Source organism: Mobula birostris, chromosome 30, assembly GCF_030028105.1.
Source record: "Mobula birostris isolate sMobBir1 chromosome 30, sMobBir1.hap1, whole genome shotgun sequence".
In the NCBI taxonomy this organism is placed as follows: domain Eukaryota; kingdom Metazoa; phylum Chordata; class Chondrichthyes; order Myliobatiformes; family Myliobatidae; genus Mobula; species Mobula birostris.
Genome location: NC_092399.1, coordinates 38205951 through 38230942, shown reverse-complemented (window position 1 = coordinate 38230942; position 24992 = coordinate 38205951). Strand labels below are relative to the sequence as shown.

The 24992-nt window shown below is 40.7% G+C and overlaps 1 protein-coding gene across 1 annotated transcript in view; it reads right to left on the bottom strand.

Annotated features, from left to right (window-relative positions):
• LOC140190525 (adhesion G protein-coupled receptor B2-like) overlaps positions 1–24992 on the bottom strand; it is a 1142782-nt gene that overhangs the window by 870313 nt on the left and 247477 nt on the right. The window contains exon 4 of the mRNA XM_072247176.1: positions 7933–8097. Coding sequence (XP_072103277.1) covers positions 7933–8097 — 165 coding nt within the window. The remainder of the gene's footprint in view (positions 1–7932; positions 8098–24992) is intronic.

Sequence of the window (24992 nt, the reverse complement as noted above, 5' to 3'; positions counted from 1 at the left end):
AAAGTTTAATAGAGCTGTTAGGGAGGGTTTAAACTAATTTGGCAGGGGGATAGGAAATGAAATGATAGAGCAGAGGAAGGGGAAAACAGATATAAATCTAAGATAGTGAGCAGTAAAGATGTCAGGAAAGACAGGCAGGTGATGGGGCAAATTTGTAGCCATTGGGATGAGTTGCAGTGTAATCAAAGCAAAAAGTACCAAATACTGGTCTTAAGGTGTTATACTTAAATGCAAGTAGCATAAGGAATAAGGTGGATGATCTTGTCGTACAGCTACAGATTGGTAGGTGGCCAATCACTGAGACGTGGCTAAAGGATGCATGTCTCTGGGAGAAGAATATCCAAGGATACACGGTGTACTGGAAGGATAGGAAGGTGGGCAGAGGGGGAGGCGTGGCTTTATTGGCAAGAAATGATATCAAATCATCAGAAAGTGGTGACATAGTGAAGGTGCAGAATCTTTATGGGTTGAGCTAAGAAATAGCAGGGGTAAAAGGACCCTGATGGCAGTTATTTATAGGCCTGCAAACAGCTGCAGTGATGTGGACTACAAATTACAACAGGAAATAGAAAAGGCTTGTCAGAAGGGCAGTGTTATGATAATTGTGGGGGATTTTAACATGCAAGTGGATTGGGAAAATCAGGTCGGCACTGGATCTCAAGAGAGAGAATTTGTAGAATGTCTACAAGATGGCTTTTTAGAACAGCTTGTTGTTGCCCCACTAGGGGATCAGCTGTACTGGATTGGGTATTGTGTAATGAACTGGAGGTGATTAGAGAGATTGAGGTGAAGGAACCCTTAGGAGACAGTGATCATAACATGATTGAGTTCACTGTGAAATTTGAAAAAGAGAAGCCGAAATCCGATGTGTCGGTATTTCAGTGGAGTAAAGGAAATTATAGTGGCATGAGAAAGGAACTGACCAAAGTTGACTGGAAAGGGACACTGGCGGGAAGGATGGCAGAGCAGCAGTGGCTGGAGTTTATGCGAGAAGTGAGGAAGGTGCAAGACAGATATACTCCAAAAAAGAAAAAATTTTCGAATGGAAAAAGGATGCGACCGTGGCTGACAAGAGAAGTCAAAGCCAAAGTTAAAGCAAAGCAGAGGGCATACAAGAAAGCAAAAATTAGTGGGGAGACAGAGGATTGGGAAGTTTTTAAAAGCTTACAAAAGGAAACTAAGAAGGTCATTAAGAGGGAAAAGATGAACTATGAAAGGAAGCTAGCAAATAATATCAAAGAGGATACTAAAAGCTTTTTCAAGTATATAAAGAGTAAAAGACAGGTGAGAGTAGATATAGGACTGATAGAAAATGATGCTGGAGAAATTGTAATGGGAGATAAGGAGATGGCAGAGGAACTGAATGAGTATTTTGCATCAGTTTTCACTGAGGAAGACATCAGCAGGATACCGGACACTCAAGGGTGGCAGGGAAGAGAAGTGTGCGCAGTCACAATTACGACAGAGAAAGTACTCAAGAAGCTGAATAGTCTAAAGGTAGATAAATCTCCCGGACCAGATGGAATGCACCCTCGTGTTCTGAAGGAAGTAGCTGTGGGGATTGCGGAGGCATTAGCGATGATCTTCCAAAAGTCAATAGATTCTGGGATCATTCTGGAGGACTGGAAAATTGCAAATGTCACTCTGCTATTTAAGAAGGGGGCAAGGAAGCAAAAAGGAAATTATAGACCTGTTAGATTGACATTGGTGGTTGGGAAGTTGTTGGAGTCGATTGTCAAGGATGAGGTTATGGAGTACCTGGAGGCATATGACAAAATAGGTAGAACTCAGTATCGTTTCCTTAAAGGAAAATCCTGCCTGTTACAATTTTTTGAGGAAATTACAAGTAGGATAGACAAGGGAGATGCAGTGGATGTTGTATATGTGGATTTTCAGAAGGCCTTTGACACATGAGGCTGCTTAACAAGATAAGAGCCCATGGAATTATGGGAAAGTTACACATGTGGATAGGGCATTGGCTGATTGGCAGGAAATAGAGAGTGGGAATAAAGGGATCCTATTCTGGTTGGCTGCCGGTTACCAGTGGTGTTCCACAAGGGTCTGTGTTGGGGCCGCTTCTTTTTACATTGTACATCAACGATTTGGATTATGGAATAGATGGCTTTGTGGCTAAGTTTGCTGATGATATGAAGATAGGTGGAAGGGCCGGTAGTGCTGAGGAAACAGAGAGTCTGCAGAGAGACTTGGATAGATTGGAAGAGTGGGCAAAGAAGTGGCAAATGAAATACAATGTTGGAAAGTGTATGGTTATGCACTTTGGTAAAAGAAATAAACGGGCAGACTATTTAAGTGAGAAGAGAATTCAAAGTTCTGAGATGCAACGGGACTTGGGAGTCCTTGTACAGGATACTCTTAAAGGCATGGACAGAGTGGATGTGGCAAGGTTGTTTCCCATGATGGGGGAGTCTAGTACAAGAGGGTATGACTTCAAGATTGAAGGGCACCCATTCAGAACAGAGATGCAAAGAAATTTTTTCAGCCAGAGGGTGGTGAATCTATGGAATTTGTCGCCACGGGTGGTAGTGGAGGCCAAGTCATTGGGTGTATTTAAGGCAGAGATTGATAGGTATCTGAGTAGCCAGGGATTCAAAGGTTATGGTGAGAAGACGAGGGAGTGGGACTAAATGGGAGAATGGATCAACTCATGATAAATTGGCGGAGCAGACTCGATGGGCTGAATGGCCGACTTCTGCTCCTTTGTCTTATGGTCTTATGGTCTTAATGTAAATTCTCTTTATCAGCTTTAGTTGAATTTAGACATGAATCTAAATAACTTTTTTCTTTTGTTTCCACACAGCCACAAGCAACATTGCAACAAGAACGTGACAGCCAGCAATTACAAGGACAGACTAATCATCATCCCAAACTAGTCGTTCCAATCCAAATCAGCCCTTCTCTCGATTTCTACAAGTAATTATCTTGAAAAGGGAGATGTTACTGACTGGTTGTTGTTCCTAACAACGTCTTGAAAATTCTACAGTAAAGACACGCAGTTACAAAACTCAACAATACATCTGGAGCATAACTGTGTGCTTGGAAGTCAGGGGTAAGTTTTTTGCGCAGAGTGTGGTGAGTGCGTGGAATAGGCTGCCAGTGACAGTGGTGGAGGCGGGTACGATAGGGTCTTTTAAGAGACTCCTGGACAGGTACATGGAGCTTAGAAGAATAGAGGGCTATGAACAACCCTAGGTAATTTCTAAGGTAAGGCCATGTTCGGTACAGCTTTGTGGACTGAAGGGCCTGTATTGTGCTGTAGGTTTTCTATGTTTCTAACTATTTAAATAGTTTACCGAAGAACAATGACCAATCAGTGAAAGTCAGCCTAGGATTAGTTGTCAGATGACCAATAGCTGATGGTTGTTTCATTTTGTCATAACACCTCCCTCTAACTATAACATCTTCTTCAACTTTGACTGGTCTTCCATCAATGAGGTATTGGAGATATGCTGAAGAAGATCTGCAGCTATTTCTGCTCTGATCTTGTTGACCGTAGCTTTCAGATCTTCAGCAGCATCCAATTCAACTCAGCTGACTTCACAATAACTGAAATTACAGCCATAACTGCATCTTCATTTTCAGTAACTTACTGATTCATAACTCTGCAGAAGGCAACTGCTTGGCCAAGTTCATGGGTTGATGTATACTCGATTTCGAAATCATATGTTGATAACATTGTTGCTCTCCTTTGTAGGCAGTTAGCTGTATACACCAGGATGCCTTTCTTGGATCTGAAGATGAACACCAGTAGCTTGTGATCAGCGAGGAGAGTGAAGCATTTGCCATAAAGCATGTTGTGGAATTTCTTCACAGCAAAGATGAATCCCTTCTCAATTTGTCCACAGTTCTTTTCTGCTGCGGCCAGTGATCTGGTTGCATGCATGACAGCTTTTTCAGAACTTTTTCAGGGAAGATGGGATATGTAGTTGGACACATCCATCATGATGACAGTTGGCAACTCTATGTTGAAATGTATTAGAGAAGTCAATGGCAGTATATTCTTCACATGATCAAAAGCCTCTTGGCATTGTTTGGACCATTTCCATGTGACACCATTATTGAACAGGGCATTGACTGGCTCCCTCAGACAGTACATTGCTGGGAGAGGTGCTGAGTAATGTTTGTTCATGTCCAAAAATGATTGTAATGTGCTGAGTGGAGGAACCCTTAAGACAGCAGCAATTTTTTCAGGATCTGGGCAATGATGAAACCCAAATACTTGATGGAAGACATCAGGAGATTGCATTTTCTGCTTGAAGTTGCAATCTACAGTCTTGTAGTTTGTTCAAAATGTGATTCAGACATTGGCATTGTTCTGTCTGATCCATGCACATCACAATGATGTTGTTGAGGTTATCAGCAACACTATTAATAATACCCAGATAGGCAGGTGGAGGAAGGAAACAAACCTAAAAATCATTTAAGTTAGAGTCAGAAAGTTATACAACTCAAAAGGGCCCTTAGGCCAAATTCATGCATGCTCATCAGGATGCCTACCTGAGCTGATCTGAGGTGCATCAGACTTTCTGGAGTCATCCGTACCTAAGGGTATTGGAGGCCAGATCACTAGAAATATCTAAGGTAAACACAGATTTAAAAACAATTGGATGTTTGAGGAATTAAGGAAATGAGGAATTGGCACAGGAGAGGAGCTGAGGCCAGCATACATCACCATGGTCATATGAATGGCAGGCAGTCTAGAGGGACTGAGTGGCTTATTCCTTCTCCTATTTTCTGTCCTTGTGGGCGGACAATCTTTTATTGGCAATGGTAGTTGCCAGTCCGTTGAGTGAATATTTGTAATTTGTCATTTATCATTGAAGTTAATGTCTTGCTGCAGGTTGACACTGATTGCCTCTTCTTTGGAGCCTCAGTGGTCATTAGTTGAACCACAGGGCAATTAATAGAATGTTCAAAGAGCTTCCCTTTGTTGCAACTTGCTAGATTCAACTTTTTCTGTTTCCTTGTCCTCCATTTGGGTGGGAAGCAAAGCTTTATTCTATTTCTGGTGTGATAGCAATAGATACAATAGATGATGATGATGAATCAGGAGACATTACAGGACAACTCCCGACAGGCCCAGACAATAAAATGAACCATTCATCTTGATATATACAGCAGATCCTAAGAAGTTCATGGGTTTTATGATCTTTACATACCCAGGCAGATGGAACTCATGGACAGAATGGCTAGAACGCTCCCATAACTTGTGGCAGAACTCCATAACATAACGAAAAGTCTTAGATCCAGATACATTGCTCCGTGGAAATATAGAGATGACTGTGTTCCTAAAGCTTCATCAGGGTTGGGCCCTCCTAATCAGAACTCTTTTTTCTTTCCACTTGTGCCACTTAGTGCCTGCTGGGCAGATCCAAGTCTCACCCCCAATGATACTAGTGGCAGTTCCACTAAAGTATAGCATTGCAGTTAGAGAAATGCTATTGCAGCACCATCTGTCAATAACTGTTTTTTTTGCTTTAATTATTAAGATAATGCTATTCAGCTTGCTATTTACCTGTAATTTCTTCTGCATGGTCCACATTTTGAGTAGTTTGATATATGCAGCCCAATGTAGCAGAATGAGTTTGAAAAAGCTATGCAAGGTATGTACATTCCATGCCCTGCCCACACATTGTATGGGCACAGAATTGTACTGTGTATAAATGTGCTAATCATGAAATACAATCAATTTTGTGAACAAAAGGGTGCCCACAGCACATAAAATAACATAAGTTATGGAAACAAATTTCTGTTTTGCAACAGCAGCAGCTAAAACTAATTAGGAACGAAGAAAGTTCTTTGCTCTACTTTCTTGATGTGAATTGCATGAGCCTAATTGCATCTGAGAACTTGCTTCATGGATCACTAATAATTTATTTAACAAATTATAGATATTTTTGGTTATGATCTATTGAAATAGAGATAATAGAGATGATTAATAATAAGGGTGTATGGATTTATGATGGAGGAATTCACTGAGGTAATTCACAAAGCACTGAAATTCTCGGTGTGACTGAGGTATTACTGAAATCATAACTACAAACCAAACCAATGTTCCATTGCAGCTTATGAGAGGGAATTAGATAAACCTGTGGTAAAGCAAAATGTGCAACTACAGAGAAGGGGTGTAGTTAAAGATATGGAACCTGTGAGGTAGAGTACTGGCATTAATACAGAGAAGTAAGTATTCTTGTATGCTGTACCATTCTTAGAATCTGTAATTTTATTCTTTGAGTGCAAAAACACTGCAAATTAATGTAAATGTGAAATTAAAACAAAAATGCTGCAAGTATCTTGCAGATTATGCAAGATCTATGGAAAGGGGAATAAATTTAGCTTAATGACCTTTCATCAGAACTAGCAGACTTAGACATTTTTAACCACGTAATTGCTTAAAGTTAGTTAGCATATTGCCCCTAGACAAGAGTGACCAATATCCTATTCCTTCTGGTCATAGACTGGATCATGGAAACATCTGCAGCACAGAAAAGGAATGGGATCCAGTGGATCCTATGGAAACAACTGGACAACTTGGACTTCACTGATGATACAGCTCTCCTATCCACACCCACAAGCAGATGTAGGAAAAAAACAACAGACTTGCCAACAACATCAGCGCAAGTTGGGCTTTACATGTTCATAGGAAAAACTAAACTCCTCAAGATCAACTCAACCTTCGTCGACCCAGTCACTCTCGAGGAGCCTACCTGGGTAGTGTCAGTGATGGACAGGGTGGCACCGATGCAGATGTCAAGGTGAGGATCAGCAAAGCTAGGGCACCCTTCATCCAGTTCAAGAATATCTGGAGCTGCAAGGAGCTGTCACAACAAACTAAGATCAGGCTTTTCAGCTTCAACATGAAGTCAGTTCTTCTGTACAAAGCAGAGACTTGTAATATACCAAAGATTAGCATGAGGAAAGTACTGCACTTTAGTAAAGCTGTCTGAGAAAAATCCTCCAGAAGTCATCAGGCACACCAATCTATAGCAGAGAACACACCAGCTACCAGCGGAAGATGAATGAAGGGAAAGAAGATACGGATTGATAGGAAATACACTGGGTATGCCAAGTACCAACATCACCAGGCAAGCACCAACATGGAATCCCCAGGGAAAGCAGAACAGAGGTCAGCCAAAGAACACTTGGTGACTCAGCCTTGAAGTTGACACCAAGAAGATGGGCTTCACTTGGGGACAATTTGAAAGACAGGCCCAAGACAGAGGACTCTGGGTAATTGCTTAAAAGAATATTTTAATTCCTACGTCAACATTTCCTTAAATTCTAATATATTTATAATGTCTGCTAGTTCTGATTAAAGAGTCATTGACCTGAGACAAACTGCTTTCTCAACAGAAAAGCTTCCTGAATATTTCAAGCATCGACTATTTTTACTTCCCTTAACTGCAAACAGCGTTCAGTAAACTTTCATTCGTCTCCATTCAAGGAAATTACAAAATATAATCTTCAAAATCTTCAAAACTTTTTTTTCAAATATAATATCAAAATAACATGAATATAATTATTACTCTTTTCAAACCTGGATTCAAGACCTTCTCGGAGAAAGGATATCAAGACTGCTAGTCCCTAAAGGTTATCAGCTGGTGTCCCCTGTGATTGGTTAACACACATAACATGGCACTGTTTTCTATCTTATTTCATCCTTAAATCTGTAATCAAAATGATCAAATCAGAATTTGTACAAATATATAAGAAATCTAATTTGTCCCAGATTAAAGCGTTTTAATCAGTATTTCACTATGAGATCAATTGTTGCAATATTTCAGCAGACAATTCAACTAACTTTAGTTTCTTAGTGCCATCATCCTCACTACAGAAATGACAAAATAAATTGATCCTGCCATCACAAAAAATAATTTTGAAGAGGCATACGGTTAAAGTAAGTGTTATACCAACCAGGGCAAAGCGCAATGTTGCAGAGCTTGGTTTGCAGCTCTGGGCCCTGACACGATTTCCCTCCATGCTGTGGAGCAACGCACATCCGAGATCTGCTTCTTGATCCTCTCCCACAGGTAACTGAGCACAAACTCCATGGCGACCATTCCTCCCACAGACCATGTACTACAACACAGTGTAAATCACACGAGAGATCTGTCACCACAGAATGCTAAAATAACAAATCAAAGTCTTTTACTCTGAGGATGACAGACCTACTACAGTATCAAATGGTTATTTTACTTTCTAGCCAGGTTCTTATAGTAATGATAATTATTGGCAAGTCAAAGGAATGTAAACTTCCTGTTGTCATTTAAACTTTATTCAATTAAATTTCAACATTACTGACTAAATTTGAATGATTTCAGTGGAGAGTCATGCTCAGAGTGCTTATTATCCAACTTGCACTCCTTTCAACTTAATTAGTGGGAGCAGAGATTATTGAAGTTACTGTGTTATATTTGAAGGCATCATTATCTCCAGTCCAGTATATCTGAGACAACAATGAAAAGATGTCATGAAATTCCGAGTTGTAGTATGATTTTAGCTATTTTTAAAATCATCTACCACAAATGATCAAAATGAAATTATATCACTAATATAACTACATCAATAAATGCTTGTTCAAGATTTCCAAAACAAGGTCACAGTCACAACATTAATTTGAGACAACAAGGAGGTACTGGGAGTCGAAATAAAATAGACCACTAAAACAGGTGAATTGTAATGATAAATTAGCACATTCATTGCTTACAATATATAACAGCTGCACAGAATATCTACAACACAGCAGGAGGCCATTCACAAGGTCAAGTTTGTAAGAGAAATCCTGCCACCCTTACTCCCCTTCCCTCTTTTCAAATTCTCCAGGTTCAGAAACTTATTCTTATCCCTTGTGAACCTCCACCTTTATTACCCCTGACAATTCATTCCAGACCCTCATCATAAAACTGAAAAGTTTTTCTTTATGTCATTTGTGGATTATTTGCCTTCATTTTATGTCCCTTAATCACTATAAATGTTTAAACAAGTTCAACTTCAACTTCAACTATATACATGTATATTTTCATGATTTTAAATAACCCTTTAGGAGGAAAAGAGCAGTTTCCTTGATCAGCTGCATAACTAAACTCCATCATTCTTGAAATTGTTTCAACAAATTTCTTCTGTGCCCTCTCTTAAAGTGCAGTACTCAGAACTGTAAACAATATGCTAATTGTGGAAGAACTAATGCTTTTATAAAGGATACTGTAACTTCCCTGCTCTTGATCTCAATGCCTTTACCCTTGCAATCCCATTTCGCAACCTACTCTGCCATTTTCAAAGATCTGTGCACGTAACGGGGGAACACCCACACATTGCACCAGGAGAACATACAGAGTCATTCTGTGAGGCATCTTTGTACATCCTCCCCATGGAACGCATGAGTTTTCCCCAGGTTGTCTAGTTTCCTCCACAGTCCAAAGACATAGCAGGTAGGTTAATTGACCACTGTAAATTGTCCTGAGATTAGGTTAGGGTTAATTGGGGTTGGGGGGTTACTGGGGCATCACGGCTTGAAGGGATTGAGGGGCTTATTCTGCACTGTCCCACTAAATAAATAATAACTAAACGCCATGGTCTCTTTGTTCTTATTCCTCATTTATAATTATCTCCTCTAGTTTATATTGTCTATTTCATTCTTCCTCCAAAAATGCAATGCCTCACTTTTCTGAACATCAAATTTCATCTGCCATTCCGTCATCCTGGTGAAGTCCATGAGGTCTACTGGAATTCACCACGAAAAATGTTCTGTTGTTTATAGATCTTGAATATGCATGCTGTATAGACAAGTTCAAATTATTAATATATATTTAAAAAACACAGTGGTCCTAGAACAAATCTCCAGGGAACTACTGCTACTCAGAAGATTTTAAACCAGAGTAGTGGGGTTGGAGACCAGAGCAATATGTCAGCAGGTGGAAGGATTTATGGGAAACAAAACTCTATGAGCAGTAAGTCTGAAAGGAAGGACAGGATAAGAATGTGTTAGGACCAATGGATTGAAGTGTGTTTACTTCAATGAAAGGAATATTATGGATAAAACAGAAAGAGCTTGAATCAGTACATGGAAGTATGATGTTGTGGCCATTACAGAGACATGGTTACAAGAGAGCCAGGACTGTCAGATCAACATTCCTGGTTTTAATGGCTTGCAAAGATAAAGAAGGTAATAGAGATGGTGGACTTGCATTACTAATTGGGGAGAATGTTACAGCTACCCTCAGCGAAGGCATACTAGAGGACTTAAGTAATTCTCTTACTATCTCTTCTTTCAGTTAGTCCTGATGACGGGTCTCGGCCCGAAACGTCGACTGTACCTCTTCCTATAGATACTGCCTGGCCTGCTGCGTTCACCAGCACTTTTTGTGTGTGTTGATTGAATAAACCAGGGTCATTTTCACCGGAGTATCAGAATCTAAGGGGAGTCTGGATAGAAGTATATAAAATTATATGACACATGGATCATCAGAGTCTCTTTTCTCAGGTGGATATGTCAAAGGTGAGAGGAGAAAAGCTGAAATGAGTTCTACGAGACATTTTTTTTGACATAGAGAATAGTGGGTGCCTGGAAGTCACTGCCTTGGAAACTGATGGAAGCAGATGCAACACTTACTTTTAAGAAACTTTTTGACAGACGTATGAAAATGCAAGGATCATGTGCAGGTAGAGAGATTTAGTTTAATTTGACATCATGTTCAGCACCGGCATCATCGGCTGGAGAGCCTTTCCTGTGCTTTGTTGTGTAATTCTGCTGGACAAAACCGCTCAATCTGTTATAAAATAATCCCCATGTTGCTCTCTATTTGCTGCTGTTTAGTTTATTTTCTGGTCATTCTGCCGCAACTCCTTTTATTCCATCTGCTTCAGTGTGGATGGTAAACCTCGAGCCGGCAGCGTTTCACATGTCTGTTGTCATTTAGATATTCTTATACACATCAACTGTGCTTTCCTTATCCACTCTCTTTGATTGGTCTGTAGTTAATGGGTTTTACCCTATATTCCTTTTTTGAATAAAGATGTAATTCTTCACTTTTCCAATCCTCTGGTACTGCTGTGGATCTAAGATACTTAGATAATCATGCCCAGGGAATGTTTGATTTCTTATTTTCCTCAACATCCCATCAGCAGCAAGTAACTTATCTACCTTATGTACAGATAGCCTTTTTCATACCATCTTAAACCATGCAGAAATAGAACATCTTCCTTGAACAGCCCCCAACTCCACACTGCCCACTTCACTACCCAAACAGAACTATCATGGTAGGCCCATGTTTCTACCTGCTCATGCCATACTGAACTTATTTCTACATACTATTCACTGATACTTAATGAAGGTGCACAGCTACCTTGAGTATACCTCCTCCCACCAGAGCTCTTTAAGGACAATATCCCTTTTTCTCTATTTCTCTGCCTCAGCGGCATCTATCTTCAAGATGAGGTTTTCCTTTCTATCATATCTGAAATGTACTGACTTATTAGGAAATGCGACATCCCTCTACTGTGGTTGATGGAGTCCTTTTTCATATTTCCTTCATTTCCTACTCTCATCCTGCCTCCCCCAAACAAAACAGAGATAGTGTTCCCTTGGTCATTGACATTTCCCTGATCAGCCACCAGCACTTTATAAAACCCTAAGACATAGGAGCAGAATTAGGCCATTCAGACCATTAAGTCTGCTCCACCATTCCATCATGGCTGATCCCGGATCCCGCTCAACTGCCTTCTCACCATATCTTTTAATGCCCAGACTGATCAGGAGATGATCAACTTTCACCTTAAATATACGCACAGACTTGGCCTCCACCACAATCTGTGGCACAGTATTCCACAGATACACTACGGTCTGGCTAAAAAAAAACTGTTTATCTCTGTTCTAAAAGGTCACCCCTCAATTTTGAGGCTGTGCCCTCTAGTTCTGGATACCCCCACTAAAGGAAACATGCTCTCCACATCCACTCTACCTAGTCCTTTCAACATTCAGTACATTTCAATGAGATACCCCTGCATTCTTCTAAATTCCAGCGAGGGCTAAAGCTGAAAAACGCTCCTCATATGTTAACCCCTTCATTCTTGGATTCATCCTTGTGAACCTCCTCTGGACTCTCTCCAATGACAACACATTTTTTCTGAGATATGGGACACAAAACTGTTGACAATACTCAAATGTGGCCTGACTAGTGTCTTATAAAGGATCAGTATTATTTCCTTCATTTTATATTCTATTCTCCTTGAAGTAAATGCCAACATTGCACTTGTCATCTTTACCACAGACTCAACCTGTAAATTAACCTTCCGGGAGTCTTGCATGAGGACGCCTAAGTCCCTCTGCACCTCTGACATTTGAACCTTCTCCCCACTTAGATAATAGTCGGTACTATTCTTCTTTTTAACAAAATGCATTATCATACATTTCCCAACACTGTACTCCAACTGCCACTATTTTGTCCATTCTTCCAATTTTGCTGCAATTGTATTCCTTCTTCAGCCTATCTTGGTATTATCCACAAACTTTGCCACAAAGCCATCAATTCCATTATCCAAATCATTGGTAAACAATGTGAAAAGTAGCAGTCCCAATACTGACCCCTGAGGAACACGACTATTCACCAGCTGCCAACCAGAAAAGGGCACTTTTATTCCCATTCACTGCCTCCTACCTGTCAGCCATTCCTCTATCCATGCCTGTATCTTTTCTGTAATGCCATATGACTTCATCTTGTTAAGTGGCCTCATGTGTGGCATCTTATCAAATGCCTTCTGGAAATCCAGACATGATTTCCCTTCACAGAAACTAAGCTGACTTTGACGTATTTTATCATTAAAGTATCTCATCCTTAATAATAGACTCCAACACTTTCCCAAGCACTGAGGTTAGGCTAACTGCCCTATAACACCCTTTCTTTTGCCTTCCTCCTTTCTTCAAGAGTGGAGTGACATTTTCAATCTTCCAGTCCTCTGGGACCATGCCAGAATCAAGTGATTCTTGAAAGATCATAACCAATGCATCTGCAATCTCTTCAGCAACCTCTCTCGGGACTCTGGCAGGTAGTACATTTGGCCCATGTGACTTATCCACTTTAAGACCTTTCAATTTTCCTAGCAATTGTTCCTCATCACAAGCATCATTTTCCAGTGGTCCAGAAGCAACTCTCACTTCCCTTTTACTCTTTATATAACTAAGAAAGACTTTTGGTATCCTGCTTTGCATTATTGGCTAGTTTGTCCTTATATTGCATTTTTTCCCTTCTTATAGTTTTTTTAGTTGCCTTTTGTTAGATTTTCAAAGCTTTTGATACCTTATAAGTGTGAAGTGGTTCATTTTGGTAGGTCAAATATGATGGCAGAATATAGTATTAATGGTAAGATTCTTGGCAGTGTGGAGGATCAGAGGGATCTTGGGGTCAGAGTCCATAGGACGCTCAAAGCAGCTGCGCAGGTTGACTCTGTGGTTAAGAAGGTGTATGGTACACTGGCCTTCATCAATCGTGGAATTGAATTTAGGAGCCGAGAGGTAATGTTGCAGCTATATAGGACCCTGGTCAGACCCCACTTGGAGTATTGTGCTCAGTTCTGGTCACCTCACTACAGGAAGGATGTGGAAGCTATAGAAAAGGTGCAGAGGAGATTTACAAGGATGTTGCCTGGATTGGGGAGCATGCCTGATGAGAACAGGTTGAGTGAATTTGGGCTTTTCTCCTTGGAGTGACAGAGGATGAGAGGTGACTTGGTAGAGGTGTATAAGATGATGAGAGGCATTGATCGTGTGGATAGTCAGAGGCTTTTTCCCAGGGCTGAAATGGTTGCCACAAGAGGAGACAGGTTTAAGGTGCTGGGGAGCAGGTACAGAGGAGATGTCAGGAGTAAGTTTTTTACTCAGTGAGTGGTGAGTGCATGGAATGGGTTGCTGGAAATGGTGGTGGAGGTGGATACGATAGGGTCTTTTAAGAGACTTTTGGATAGGTACATGGAGCTTAGAAAAATAGAGGGCTATGGGTAAGCCTAGTAATTTCTAAGTTAGGGACATGTTCGGCAGAACTTTGTGGGCCAAAGGGCCTGTATTGTGCTGTAGGTTTTCTATGTTTCTATGCCCTTCCCTTGGCTTTTATGCAGTCCATAACTTCCTTTGTCAACAGCGGTTACCTACCACTGCCATTTGAGAACTTCTTCTGTGGGACATATCTATCCTGCACTTTGTAAACTATTCTCAGAAACTTCAGCCACCTCTGCTCTGCTGTTATCTCCACCAGGATCGTCCTTCAGTCCACATGGGCAAGCTGCTCTCTCATGCCTCTATAATCCCCTGGACTCCATTGAGACCCTGATACATCTGACTTATTTTGCATTTAATTAATTATATATATCCTTGTAATTTATAGTTTTTTTTAATAAGTACTGTACTGTGCTGCTGCCACAAAACAACAAATTTCACGACACACACCAGTGACGTTAACCCTGATTCCAATTCTGATTCTGGCTTTGTCTGCCTGTCATCCCTATGCGTAACGTAATGTGTCTCTTATCCTCTTGCCCATTTGATTTCATGCGGCCAGTCTCCACCCTCTCATCTAGTTCCACTAATCATCTGCCTTACTCATCAGATTCCATTAGCTGCAGCAATTTTTATCTCCACTATCACCTTGCAGCCTTTCTATGTACCTTTACTTCCCCCTCCCCCAGCTGCCCCTTTCCTCAGCTGCTCTTACTTGAGCTGGGTTAAGTACAAGTGTTGGGATGTTATGTTGAAGTTGTATTAGACATTAATGAGGCCAACTTTGAGATATTTGGTCAACTACCCACAGGAAAGATGTAAATAAGATTTAAAGAGTACAGAGAAAATTTGCTGAGACTGCAGGACCTGACTTAAGAGGAAAAATTGAAAAAGAACTTTATTGCATAGAATGTAAAAGACTGAGGGGAGACTTTATAGAGATATACAAAATTATGAGGGGTATAGATAGGGTAAAGATAAGCAGGCTTCTATCACTGAGGTTGGGTGAGACTACAACTAGAGGTCATTGGTTATGGGTGAAAGGTGAAATATTTAAGAGGAATGTAACTTAAGTTAATTAAACCCAAAATGTAATGTTAGAAAGCTCCACTTGCAGAGGGATTAAAATGAGGTTTACCAATTTTAAAAAAGAGAGAACTTGTGAGAAAATAAGCTATGTGAGAATGAAGTGTGGACAAGTGACAGAAACACGGCAAAATAACTAAAGATACAAACTGTTCAAAGTGGAATTTGTAGTTAGTTAAGAAAATCCTCAGGGTGAATCCCTTGGAGGAGAGACAATAGTGTTAAAAAGTTTATTGAAGATCTGCATGATGGGATGGTAAATTGGATGAGTAAATATGCAGATGATACTAAAATAGGTGCCGTTGTGGATAATGACATAGGTTTTCAAAGCTTGCGGAGAGATTTAGGCCAGTTAGAAGAGTGGGTTGAAAGATGGCAGATGGAGTTTAATGCTGCTAAATGATGTGAGGTGTTACATTTTGGTAGGACTAATCAAAATAGGACATACATGGTAAATGGTGGGGCATTGAACACTGCAGTAGAGCAGAGGGATCTAGGAATAATGGTGCATAGTTCCCTGAAGGTGGAATCTCATGTGGATAGGGTGGTGAAGAAAGCTTTTGGTATGCTGGCCTTTATAAATCAGAGCATTGAGTATAGGAGTTGGGATGTAATGTTAAAATTGTACAAGGCATTGGTGAGGCAAAATTTGGAGTATTGTGTACAGTTCTGGTCATCGAATTATAGGAAAGATGTCAAGAAAATAGAGAGAGTACAGAGAAGATTTACAAGAATGTTACCTGGGTTTCATCTCCCAAGTTACAGAGAAAGGTTGAACAAGTTGGGTCTTTATTCTTTGGAGCATAGAAGGTTGAGGGGAGGACTTGATAGAGATATTTAAAATTATGAGGGGGATAGATAGAGTTGACGTGGATAGGCTTTTTCCTTTGAGAGTAGGGGAGATTCAAATAAGAGGACATGAGTTGAGAGTTAAAGGGCAAAAGTTTAGGGGTAACATGAGGGGGAACTTCTTTACTCAGAGAGTGGTAGCTGTGTGAAATGAGCTTCCAGCAGAAGTGGTTGAGGCAGGTTTGATATTGTCATTTAAAGTTAAATTGGATAGATATGTGGACAGGTAAGGAATGGAGGGTTATGGGCTGAGTGCAGGTCGGTGGTACTAGGTGAGAGTAAGCATTCAGCATGGACTAGAAGGGCCGAGATGGCCTGTTTCAGTGCTGTAATTGTTATATGGTTATATGGTTACAGATATAACAAGCACCAGTTATAGCAAGACAATATCAGCAGCGAGTGTCCAAGATCTCTTCAGTGTAACTGGGGATTGGTTAAGTTAAATCATACCAAGGGATTCGGTGAGATCAAACAGTTTTACTGTTCAGAGTGTATAATTTGTGTGTGAAATATGTTTAGGCGTGCTGTAACTGAGAAATGTTTGGAAATGACAATGTGATATTGAGTTATTTTGAAATAGAAAAAAGAGTACATGTAAGAACTTACGGATTGTAGTCCTGTGGTATACAGATCAGGTTCTTTTTATATAAGTTTTAGGATTCAACTTTCTTTGAATGGCCCCCTATTTCATGCAATGAACTAAGAAACAAGATGGCGAGATATCGAAGAGCTAGTGCGGGAACAAAATATTCATGATGTAGAGGATTTAAGATGGTTGGATTTATAAGTTCAGATGAGTAAAACCTAAGTATCTGAATTTGATTTTCTGGAAAATCTGATTATTTTTGCCAAGACTTTGATAAATTACTGAATGAGATTTTCCTCATTTAAAAGTTGTGATGTTGGAGAATTTGTCGCTAAAGGAGTTAATCTGTGTGTGTATATGTTTGGTGTTGAATTTGAATTTGTAGTCAAGACATACTGACCTGGAACTGAAACTGAAGTTAAGCATAATACTTAAGAATAGGAATTCGATTAGTTTCTTAACTAACTAGGGATAAATAAAAAGGCAAATGTTAGTCGGTATACCTTTAAATAGGGAATAACACAAGAAGGAATTAGTTAGAGAAATTGGAGTAATAAAGGTTATTATAATGAATCTCACTGAATCTAACTAAAAAGGAATTTGGTTTTTGTTGACATATGAGATTTGGAACCAAGGACAGAATGCTGGAATTTTGAATTGTTCTTGCTCACGTAAATATTTTGTCTTTATTGCTATTTTTCATAAACAAAACTTAGTTCCAGAAGTGTATACTTTCTATTTACTGCCTCCTTCTGATACCTAGAGCTTCTGATAGCCTACTAGCACCTGGTGTAATACTAAGTAATTTGATTTCCTCATAAAGAGTGCAGCGCCCAGTCATACAAGACAAGCACCACACAGGTGTTAGTGGAACATGAGGAGAAACTTCTTCACTCAGAAGGCGGTGAGAGTGTGGAAGTGAGCTGACATTGCAGTGGTGAATTTGATTTTGATTTCAATGTTTAAGAGAACTTTAGGTAGGTACATGGATGGGTGGGATACAGATGGCTATGGTTCAGGTGCAGGTCAATGGGACTAGGCAGTTTAAATGGTTCGGCATACACTTGGTGAGCCAAAGGGCCTGTTTCTGTGTTGTAATTTTATATGACTGAGGAGATCCATCCATGGTAGATTGACTCGTTACATGTAGCATAGCCTTTTTTCAGAATGACTGCATCATCACAACACTGTCAGTCTACATTTGGTATTACCTGTGTTTGTTAGCAATCAACCTAGCTAACTGCTAGATGTGCTGAGAAGATGCAGCCAAGAGCCTGGCATTCTTGGATCATTTCTGCTGAAAGTCAATGATCTTCCATTATTCATGCTGCAGACACTGTGAAATGAGGCATTTTGGTACCTGGGCAGGCAATGATATGGGAAAGGTAAACCAGAGCAGGAATGCTCAAATGTTCTTGTTGCTAGCTTATGCAATATGTGTTTTATAATTAATAATTTATGATTAATAATTTATGATTCATGCTTTGGAAACAATAAGTAGTTGCAGAATTTCAACAGCAAACAGTAAAACTCAATTAGCAACCATACCCTAATTCTAAATAATCCTTTATGAATAAAAATCAGGTTTAATATCACTAGCATATTTTCATGAAACATATTGTTTGCAGCAGCAGTGCATTGCAATATATAATAAAAACTATAAATTACAATAAGAAATATATATATATATACATGTATGTGTGTGTGTGTGTGTGTGTGTGTATATATATATATATATATATATAAATAAATAAATATATATATATGTATATACTGTATATAATGTTTATCTTATTGTATATACACTGTATTGTGCAAAACTCTTCGGCACATATATATTGCTACAGTGCCTAGGACTTTTGCACACTACTGTAGTAATTTTATGTATTGCACTGTACTGCTGCCACAGAAAAAAAAACAAACTTCATGACGTATGTGAGTGACGATAAACTTGATTCTGATTTGAGTCTCTGTTGTGGACTGAGAGTGGGAAGGGGGCAGGGAGAGGAGGATCATGGTTGGGAAAAAGGGAAGAGGGAGGAGAGGGAGCAGGAAATGCCAGAGAGACACTCTGTAATGATCAATAAACCATTTTTTAATGAAGTGACTTTACTTGGTATCTCAGAGCTGGGTGTGTCTGCACCTGAGCCACGCCGACCCCCCCAGATCCCAGCCCCTGGCACTTGTTCACTACAACCTGTCCCACACCCCTACTATAGCACTCTATCCTCACCATTCCAGACATCCTTTGCTGCCGCCAGACTAACAAACCTGCTGTCCGCTCCACAATCATCAACATAGTACTGTACAAATTAAATTAGTCGTGCAAAACGAGAGCAAAAGTTGAAACAAGATTTTATTTTGTTAAACTTGAAACTGCTCAAGCAACACACACAAAGTACTGCAGGAGTTCAGCAGCCATAGCCAAGCTATAAAAAGAGCACAGTCCCCCACTTTTCCTATGCTACATCGACAACTCCATTAGCGTTGCTTTCTGCACCCATGCGGAACTTGTCGACTTCATTCTCTTTGCCTCCAACTTCATCCTGCCCTCAAATATAAATGGTCTACTTCCGAAAACCTCCCTCCCCTTTCTCAATCTCTCTGTCTCTATCTCTGGAGACAGCTTATCTATTGATGTCTATTATAAACCCACGGACTTTGACAAGGTGCCACACATAACAAGATAAGAGCCCATGGAATTACGGGAAAGTTACATACGTGGATAGAGCGTTGGCTGATTGGCTGGAAACAGAGAGTGGGAATAAAGGGATCCTATTCTGGTTGGCTGCCGGTTACCAGTGGTGTTCCACAGGGGTTCATGTTGGGCCGCTTCTTTTTACATTGTACATCAACGATTTGGATTATGGAATAGATGGCTTTCTGGCCAAGTTTGCTGATGATACGAAGATAGGTGGAGGGGCCGGTAGTGCTGAGGAAACAGAGAGTCTACAGAGAGATTTGGATAGATTGGGAGAATGGGCAAAGAAGTGGCAAATGAAATATAATGTTGGAAAGTGTATGGTTATGCACTTTGGCAGAAGAAATAAATGGGCAGACTATTATTTAAATGGGGAAAGAATTCAAAGTTCTGAGATGCAATGGGACTTGGGAGTCCTCGTACAGGATACCCTTAAGGTTAACCTCCAGGTTGAGCCGGTGGTGAAGAAGGCAAATGCAATGTTGGCATTCATTTCTAGAGCAATAGAGTATAGGAGCAGGGATGTGATGTTGAGGATCTATAAGGCACTGGGGAGACCTCACTTGGAGTACTGTGGGCAGTTTTGGTCTCCTTATTTAAGAAAGGATATGCTGACGTTGGAGAGGGTACAGAGAAGATTCACTAGAATGATTCCGGGAATGAGAGGGTTAACATATGAGGAACGTTCATCCGCTCTTGGATTGTATTCCTTGGAGTTTAGAAGAATGAGGGGAGACCTCATAGAAACATTTCAAATATTGAAAGGCATGGACAGAGTGGATGTGGCAAAGTTGTTTCCCATGATGGGGGAGTCTAGTACGAGGGGGCATGATTTAAGGATTGAAGGGCGCCCGTTCAGAACAGAGATGCAAAGAAATTTTTTTAGCCAAAGGGTGGAAGGGTGGGAGGGTGGTGAATCTATGGAATTTTTTGCCACGGACAGTAGTGGAGACCAAGTCATTGGGTGTATTTAAGGCAGAGATTGACAGGTATCTGAGTAGCCAGGGCATCAAAGGTTATGGTGAGAAGGCGAGGGAGTGGGACTAAATGTCAGAATGGATCAGCTCATGATGGAATGGTGGAGCAGACTCGATGGGCCGAATGGCTGACTTCTGCTCCTTTGTCTTATGGTCTTATGGACTCTCACAGCTCCCTGGACTATACCTCTTCCCACCCTGTTATTTGTAAAAATGCCATCCCCTTCTCTCAATTACTCTATCTCCACTGCATCTGCTCTCAGGATGAGGCTTTTCATTCCAGACAAAGGAGATGTCCTCCTTTTTCAAAGAAAGGGGCTTCCCTTCCTCCACCATCAATACTACCCTCAATCGGATCTCTTCCATTTCACACATATTTGTTCTAACCCCATCCTCCCACCATTGAAGGGATAGAGTTCCTCTTGTCTTCACCCTACCAACTTCGTCATCCTGCCCATTATTCTCCGCAACCTCTGCCATCTCCAACAGGATCCCACCACCAAGCACATCTTCCCCTCCCCTCCACTTCCAGCTTTTTGCAGTGATCACTCCCTAAGCAACTCCTTTGTCCAGTCATCCATCCCCACTGATCTCCCTCCTAGCACTTAAACTTGCAAGCAGAACAAATGTTACACCTGCCCCTACACCTTCTCCCTCACAACCATCCAGGTCCCCAAACAATCCTTCCAGGTGAGGAGACATTTCACCTGTGAGTCTATTGGGGTCATATCCTGTGTCTGGTACTCCTGGTGTGGCCTCCTGTATATCGGTGAGATCCGATGTAGATTGGGAGATCATTCTGCCGAACACCTACACTCCATCCCCCAGAAAAAGCAGGATCACCATTTTAATTCCACTTCCTATTTTCAGTCTGATATGTCTATCCATGGCCTCCTCTACTGTTGCAATAGAGGAACAACACCTTATATTCCGTCTGAGTAGCCTCCAACCTAATGGCAGGAACATCAATTTCACGAATTTCTGGTAATGGCACTCCCCCCCATTCCTTCACCAGTCCCCATCCCCTTTTCCCACTCTCACTTTATCTCCTTGCCTGCCCATCACTTCCCTTTGGTGCTCCTCTCCCTTTTCTTTCCTTCCTGGCCTTCTATCCCCCATTCTCCAGCCCTGTATCTCTTTCACCAATCAACTATCCAGCTCTTTACTTCACTCCTGCACCTCCCCGTTTCACCTATCACCTTGTGTTTCTTCCTCCCCTGCCTCCACCTTTTAACTCTACACGTCATCGTTTTTTCTCCAGACCTGATGAAGGGACTCGGCCCGAAACTTTGACTGTACTCCTTTGGATGGATGTTACTTGGCCTGCTGAGTCTCTCCCGCATTTTATGTGCGTTTCTTGGATTTTCTCACTGTGAGTTGAAACTGCTCACCCTTTCCACTGCTGTTCTTTCAATAGGACTGGTGTGTGTTCCCTCAACCCTCTCTTCCTGAAGATAAGTTGGTGAGCAGTTCCACCAGTTACTGTTCAGCATTGTGAGTTAAGCAAGACCATTAGCTGGAATAGTAAGCTCTGAAACAGTAAAACTGGTTTCCAATTTGTGTAGCAACATAACTCGCATTACAATTGAAAGCTATCACTCAGCTGCAAAACTCACATCAATCATCATCATAGTGATGAAAACTACCATTTGCAGTGTTATTAAATAAACCTTACTCAGAAAATCTTCCAAAAAGATTATGATTTCATCCAACACCACAGGGCTCCAGACCTTATAACAGACTTGGTACAAACATGGACCAACGACCTTTATTCCGAAGGAGGTGAGAATACTCTTCTTGACATCAAGGCAGTTGACTTAATATGATGTCAAAGAGCCCTGGTACAACAAAAGTCAATAGACATCAGGGAACAGAATGGTTGCAGTATTACTTCACATGGTTGTTGGGGGTCAATTATCCCAAACCCAAGAAATCAGTGCTCCAGTTCCCTCCCACCAGTTAAGTGAATTGGTCATTGTAAATTGTCCTGTGATTTAATTAGGTTTAAATCGGGTTTGTTGGGGTTCACTTGAGTGGCACGGCATGAAGGGCTGGAAGAGCTCCACGCTGTATTGTTAAACAAAATAAATAAATAAATAATGTTGCTCTCCAGATCTCTGCTCTGTGAGCGTGAACTCAATGGAGTTCTTATTGTCACTAGCAAAGTGGGATATCAGTCTGAATAAAACTGGAAAATAACACACAGATACAAAATCATGACATATTGTAAAAACTATTCAACTCCATATTGGTTTATTTAATGCCAATGAGTTCAAAGGTAAGGAGAGCCATTTGACCCATTTTGGTCCTGCCATTATGAGAAATGTTCCATTGCAGACCCAGGAAATAAATACAAGAGAACCCTTCCTCTTGCCTTCTCCGGGATTGTTTTACATCCTTCCCAAATAAAAACCTTTAAATCTTCAATTTAAATATACCCAATGGCTTGGCCTTCAAAACAATCTATGGTGATGAATTCCACAGATTCACCATCTTCTCCTCATCTCTGGATAAGAATTGGTTATAATGCTATTAAAGGATTAGAGAAAAGTAGCCATGATGTGTAATGCAAGCAGCACAATCATGATTGGGAAAAACTGTTTAAAAATATGCCTTCAGAACAACAGCATTTTGTTTTGATATAATGTGACATCCTATAGCATGAAGTTCCTTAGATACACAGCTGTTGCCTTATAGCTATATTGAACTCATGTGTCCCAGTTATACACATATCGAGAATTTAATATAAAGTTGGATTCCATCTATTTTTTTGTTTTCTCATATGAGAAAAATCATTTATATTTCTATTTGGTTTTTCAAACTTGCCTCCTATCCATTGACTCTATACACAATTCTTGCGACCTAACGCAATTAAGGATACCTCACACCCCAGTCATCCTCTCTTCTCCTTATCAAGCATAAGATACAAAAACTTGAGAGCACGTATAAACTCAAAGACAGCTTTAATCCTGTTGTTAGCATTTCTTGAACAGACATCTCATTTGCTAAGAGCTGAACTCTTGTCCTTCCAATCTACGTCGTCATGACTTTTGCATTTAATTGTTTATCTGCACTGCATTTTCTCTGTAACTGCAACATTATTCTTGTTTTCTTTTTACTATCTAAAAGCCTTTTACTCTACCTCTAATAAACCAATACAATCCAGGAAGTGTAAGATGTTGCGAAATATCAGCTGTGAACCTCACCATCAGATTAGGGTGTGGCAATGGAGAGAGAAAAAATGAGATATCACAGATGGCCAACTTAAGAGTATTCGTAACCATTTTTGACACAGACTAAGAAGGTGAGAGACCTGACAATACAGAATTTGATAGAGCCTGGGAGTTCTCAGATAGAAGATGGGGTGCCTGTAGTGAAAGCCACAGACAGAGTGGAGCATAATGGAGAATTAAAGAGCTGGGTATTTCTGACAGTTCTGCATATCTTTAATGGGTGACTTCAATCTACATATAGAAACCATAGAAACCATAGAAACTACAGCACAGAAACAGGCCTTTTGGCCCTTCTTGGCTGTGCTGAACCATTTTCTGCCTAGTCCCACTGACCTGCACACGGACCATATCCCTCCATACACCTCCCATCCATGTATCTGTCCAAATTATTCTTAAATGTTAAAAAAGAACCCGCATTTACCACCTCGTCTGGCAGCTCATTCCATACTCCCACCACTCTGTGTGAAGAAGCCCCCGCTAATGTTCCCTTTAAACTTCTCCCCCCTCACCCTTAACCCATGTTCTCTGGTTTTTTTCCACCCTTTCCTCAGTGGAAAAAGCCTGCTTGCATTTACTCTATCTATACCCATCATAATTTTATATACCTCTATCAAATCTCCCCTCATTCTTCTACACTTCAGGGAATAAAGTCCTAACCTATTCAACCTTTCTCTGTAAATGAGTTTCTCAAGTCCCGGCAACATCCTTGTAAACCTTCTCTGCACTCTTTCAACCTTATTAATATCCTTCCTGTAATTTGGTGACCAAAACTGAACACAATACTCCAGATTCGGCCTCACCAATGCCTTATACAACCTCATCATAACATTCCGGCTCTTATACTCAATACTTTGATTAATAAGGGCCAATGTACCAAAAGCTCTCTTTTCAACCCTATCTACCTGTGATGCTACCTTTAGGGAATTTTGAATCTGTATTCCCAGATCCCTCTGTTCCACTGCACTCCTCAGTGTCTTACCATTAACCCTGTATGTTCTACCTTGGTTTGTCCTTCCAACGTGCAATACCTCACACTTGTCTGTATTAAACTCTATCTGCCATTTTTCAGCCCATTTTTCCAGCTGGTCCAAGTCCCTCTGCAGGCTCTGAAAACCTTCCTCGCTGTCTGCTACACCTCCAATCTTTGTAGCATCAGCAAATTTGCTGATCCAATTTACCACATTATCATCCAGATCATTGATATAGACGACAAATAACAATGGACCCAGCACTGATCCCTGTGGCACACCACTAGTCACAGGCCTCCACTCAGAGAAGCAATTCTCTACTACCACTCTTTGGCTTCTTCCATTGAGCCATTGTCTAATCCAATTTACCACCTCTCCATGTGTACCTAGCGACTGAATTTTCCTAACTAACCTCCCATGTGGGACCTTGTCAAAGGCCTTACTGAAGTCCATGTAGACAATATCCACTGCCTTCCCTTCATCCACTTTCCAGGTTATCTCCTCGAAAAACTCCAATAGATTGGTCAAACATGACCCACCACACACAAAGCCATGTTGACTCTCCCTAATAAGTCCCTGTCTATCCAAAT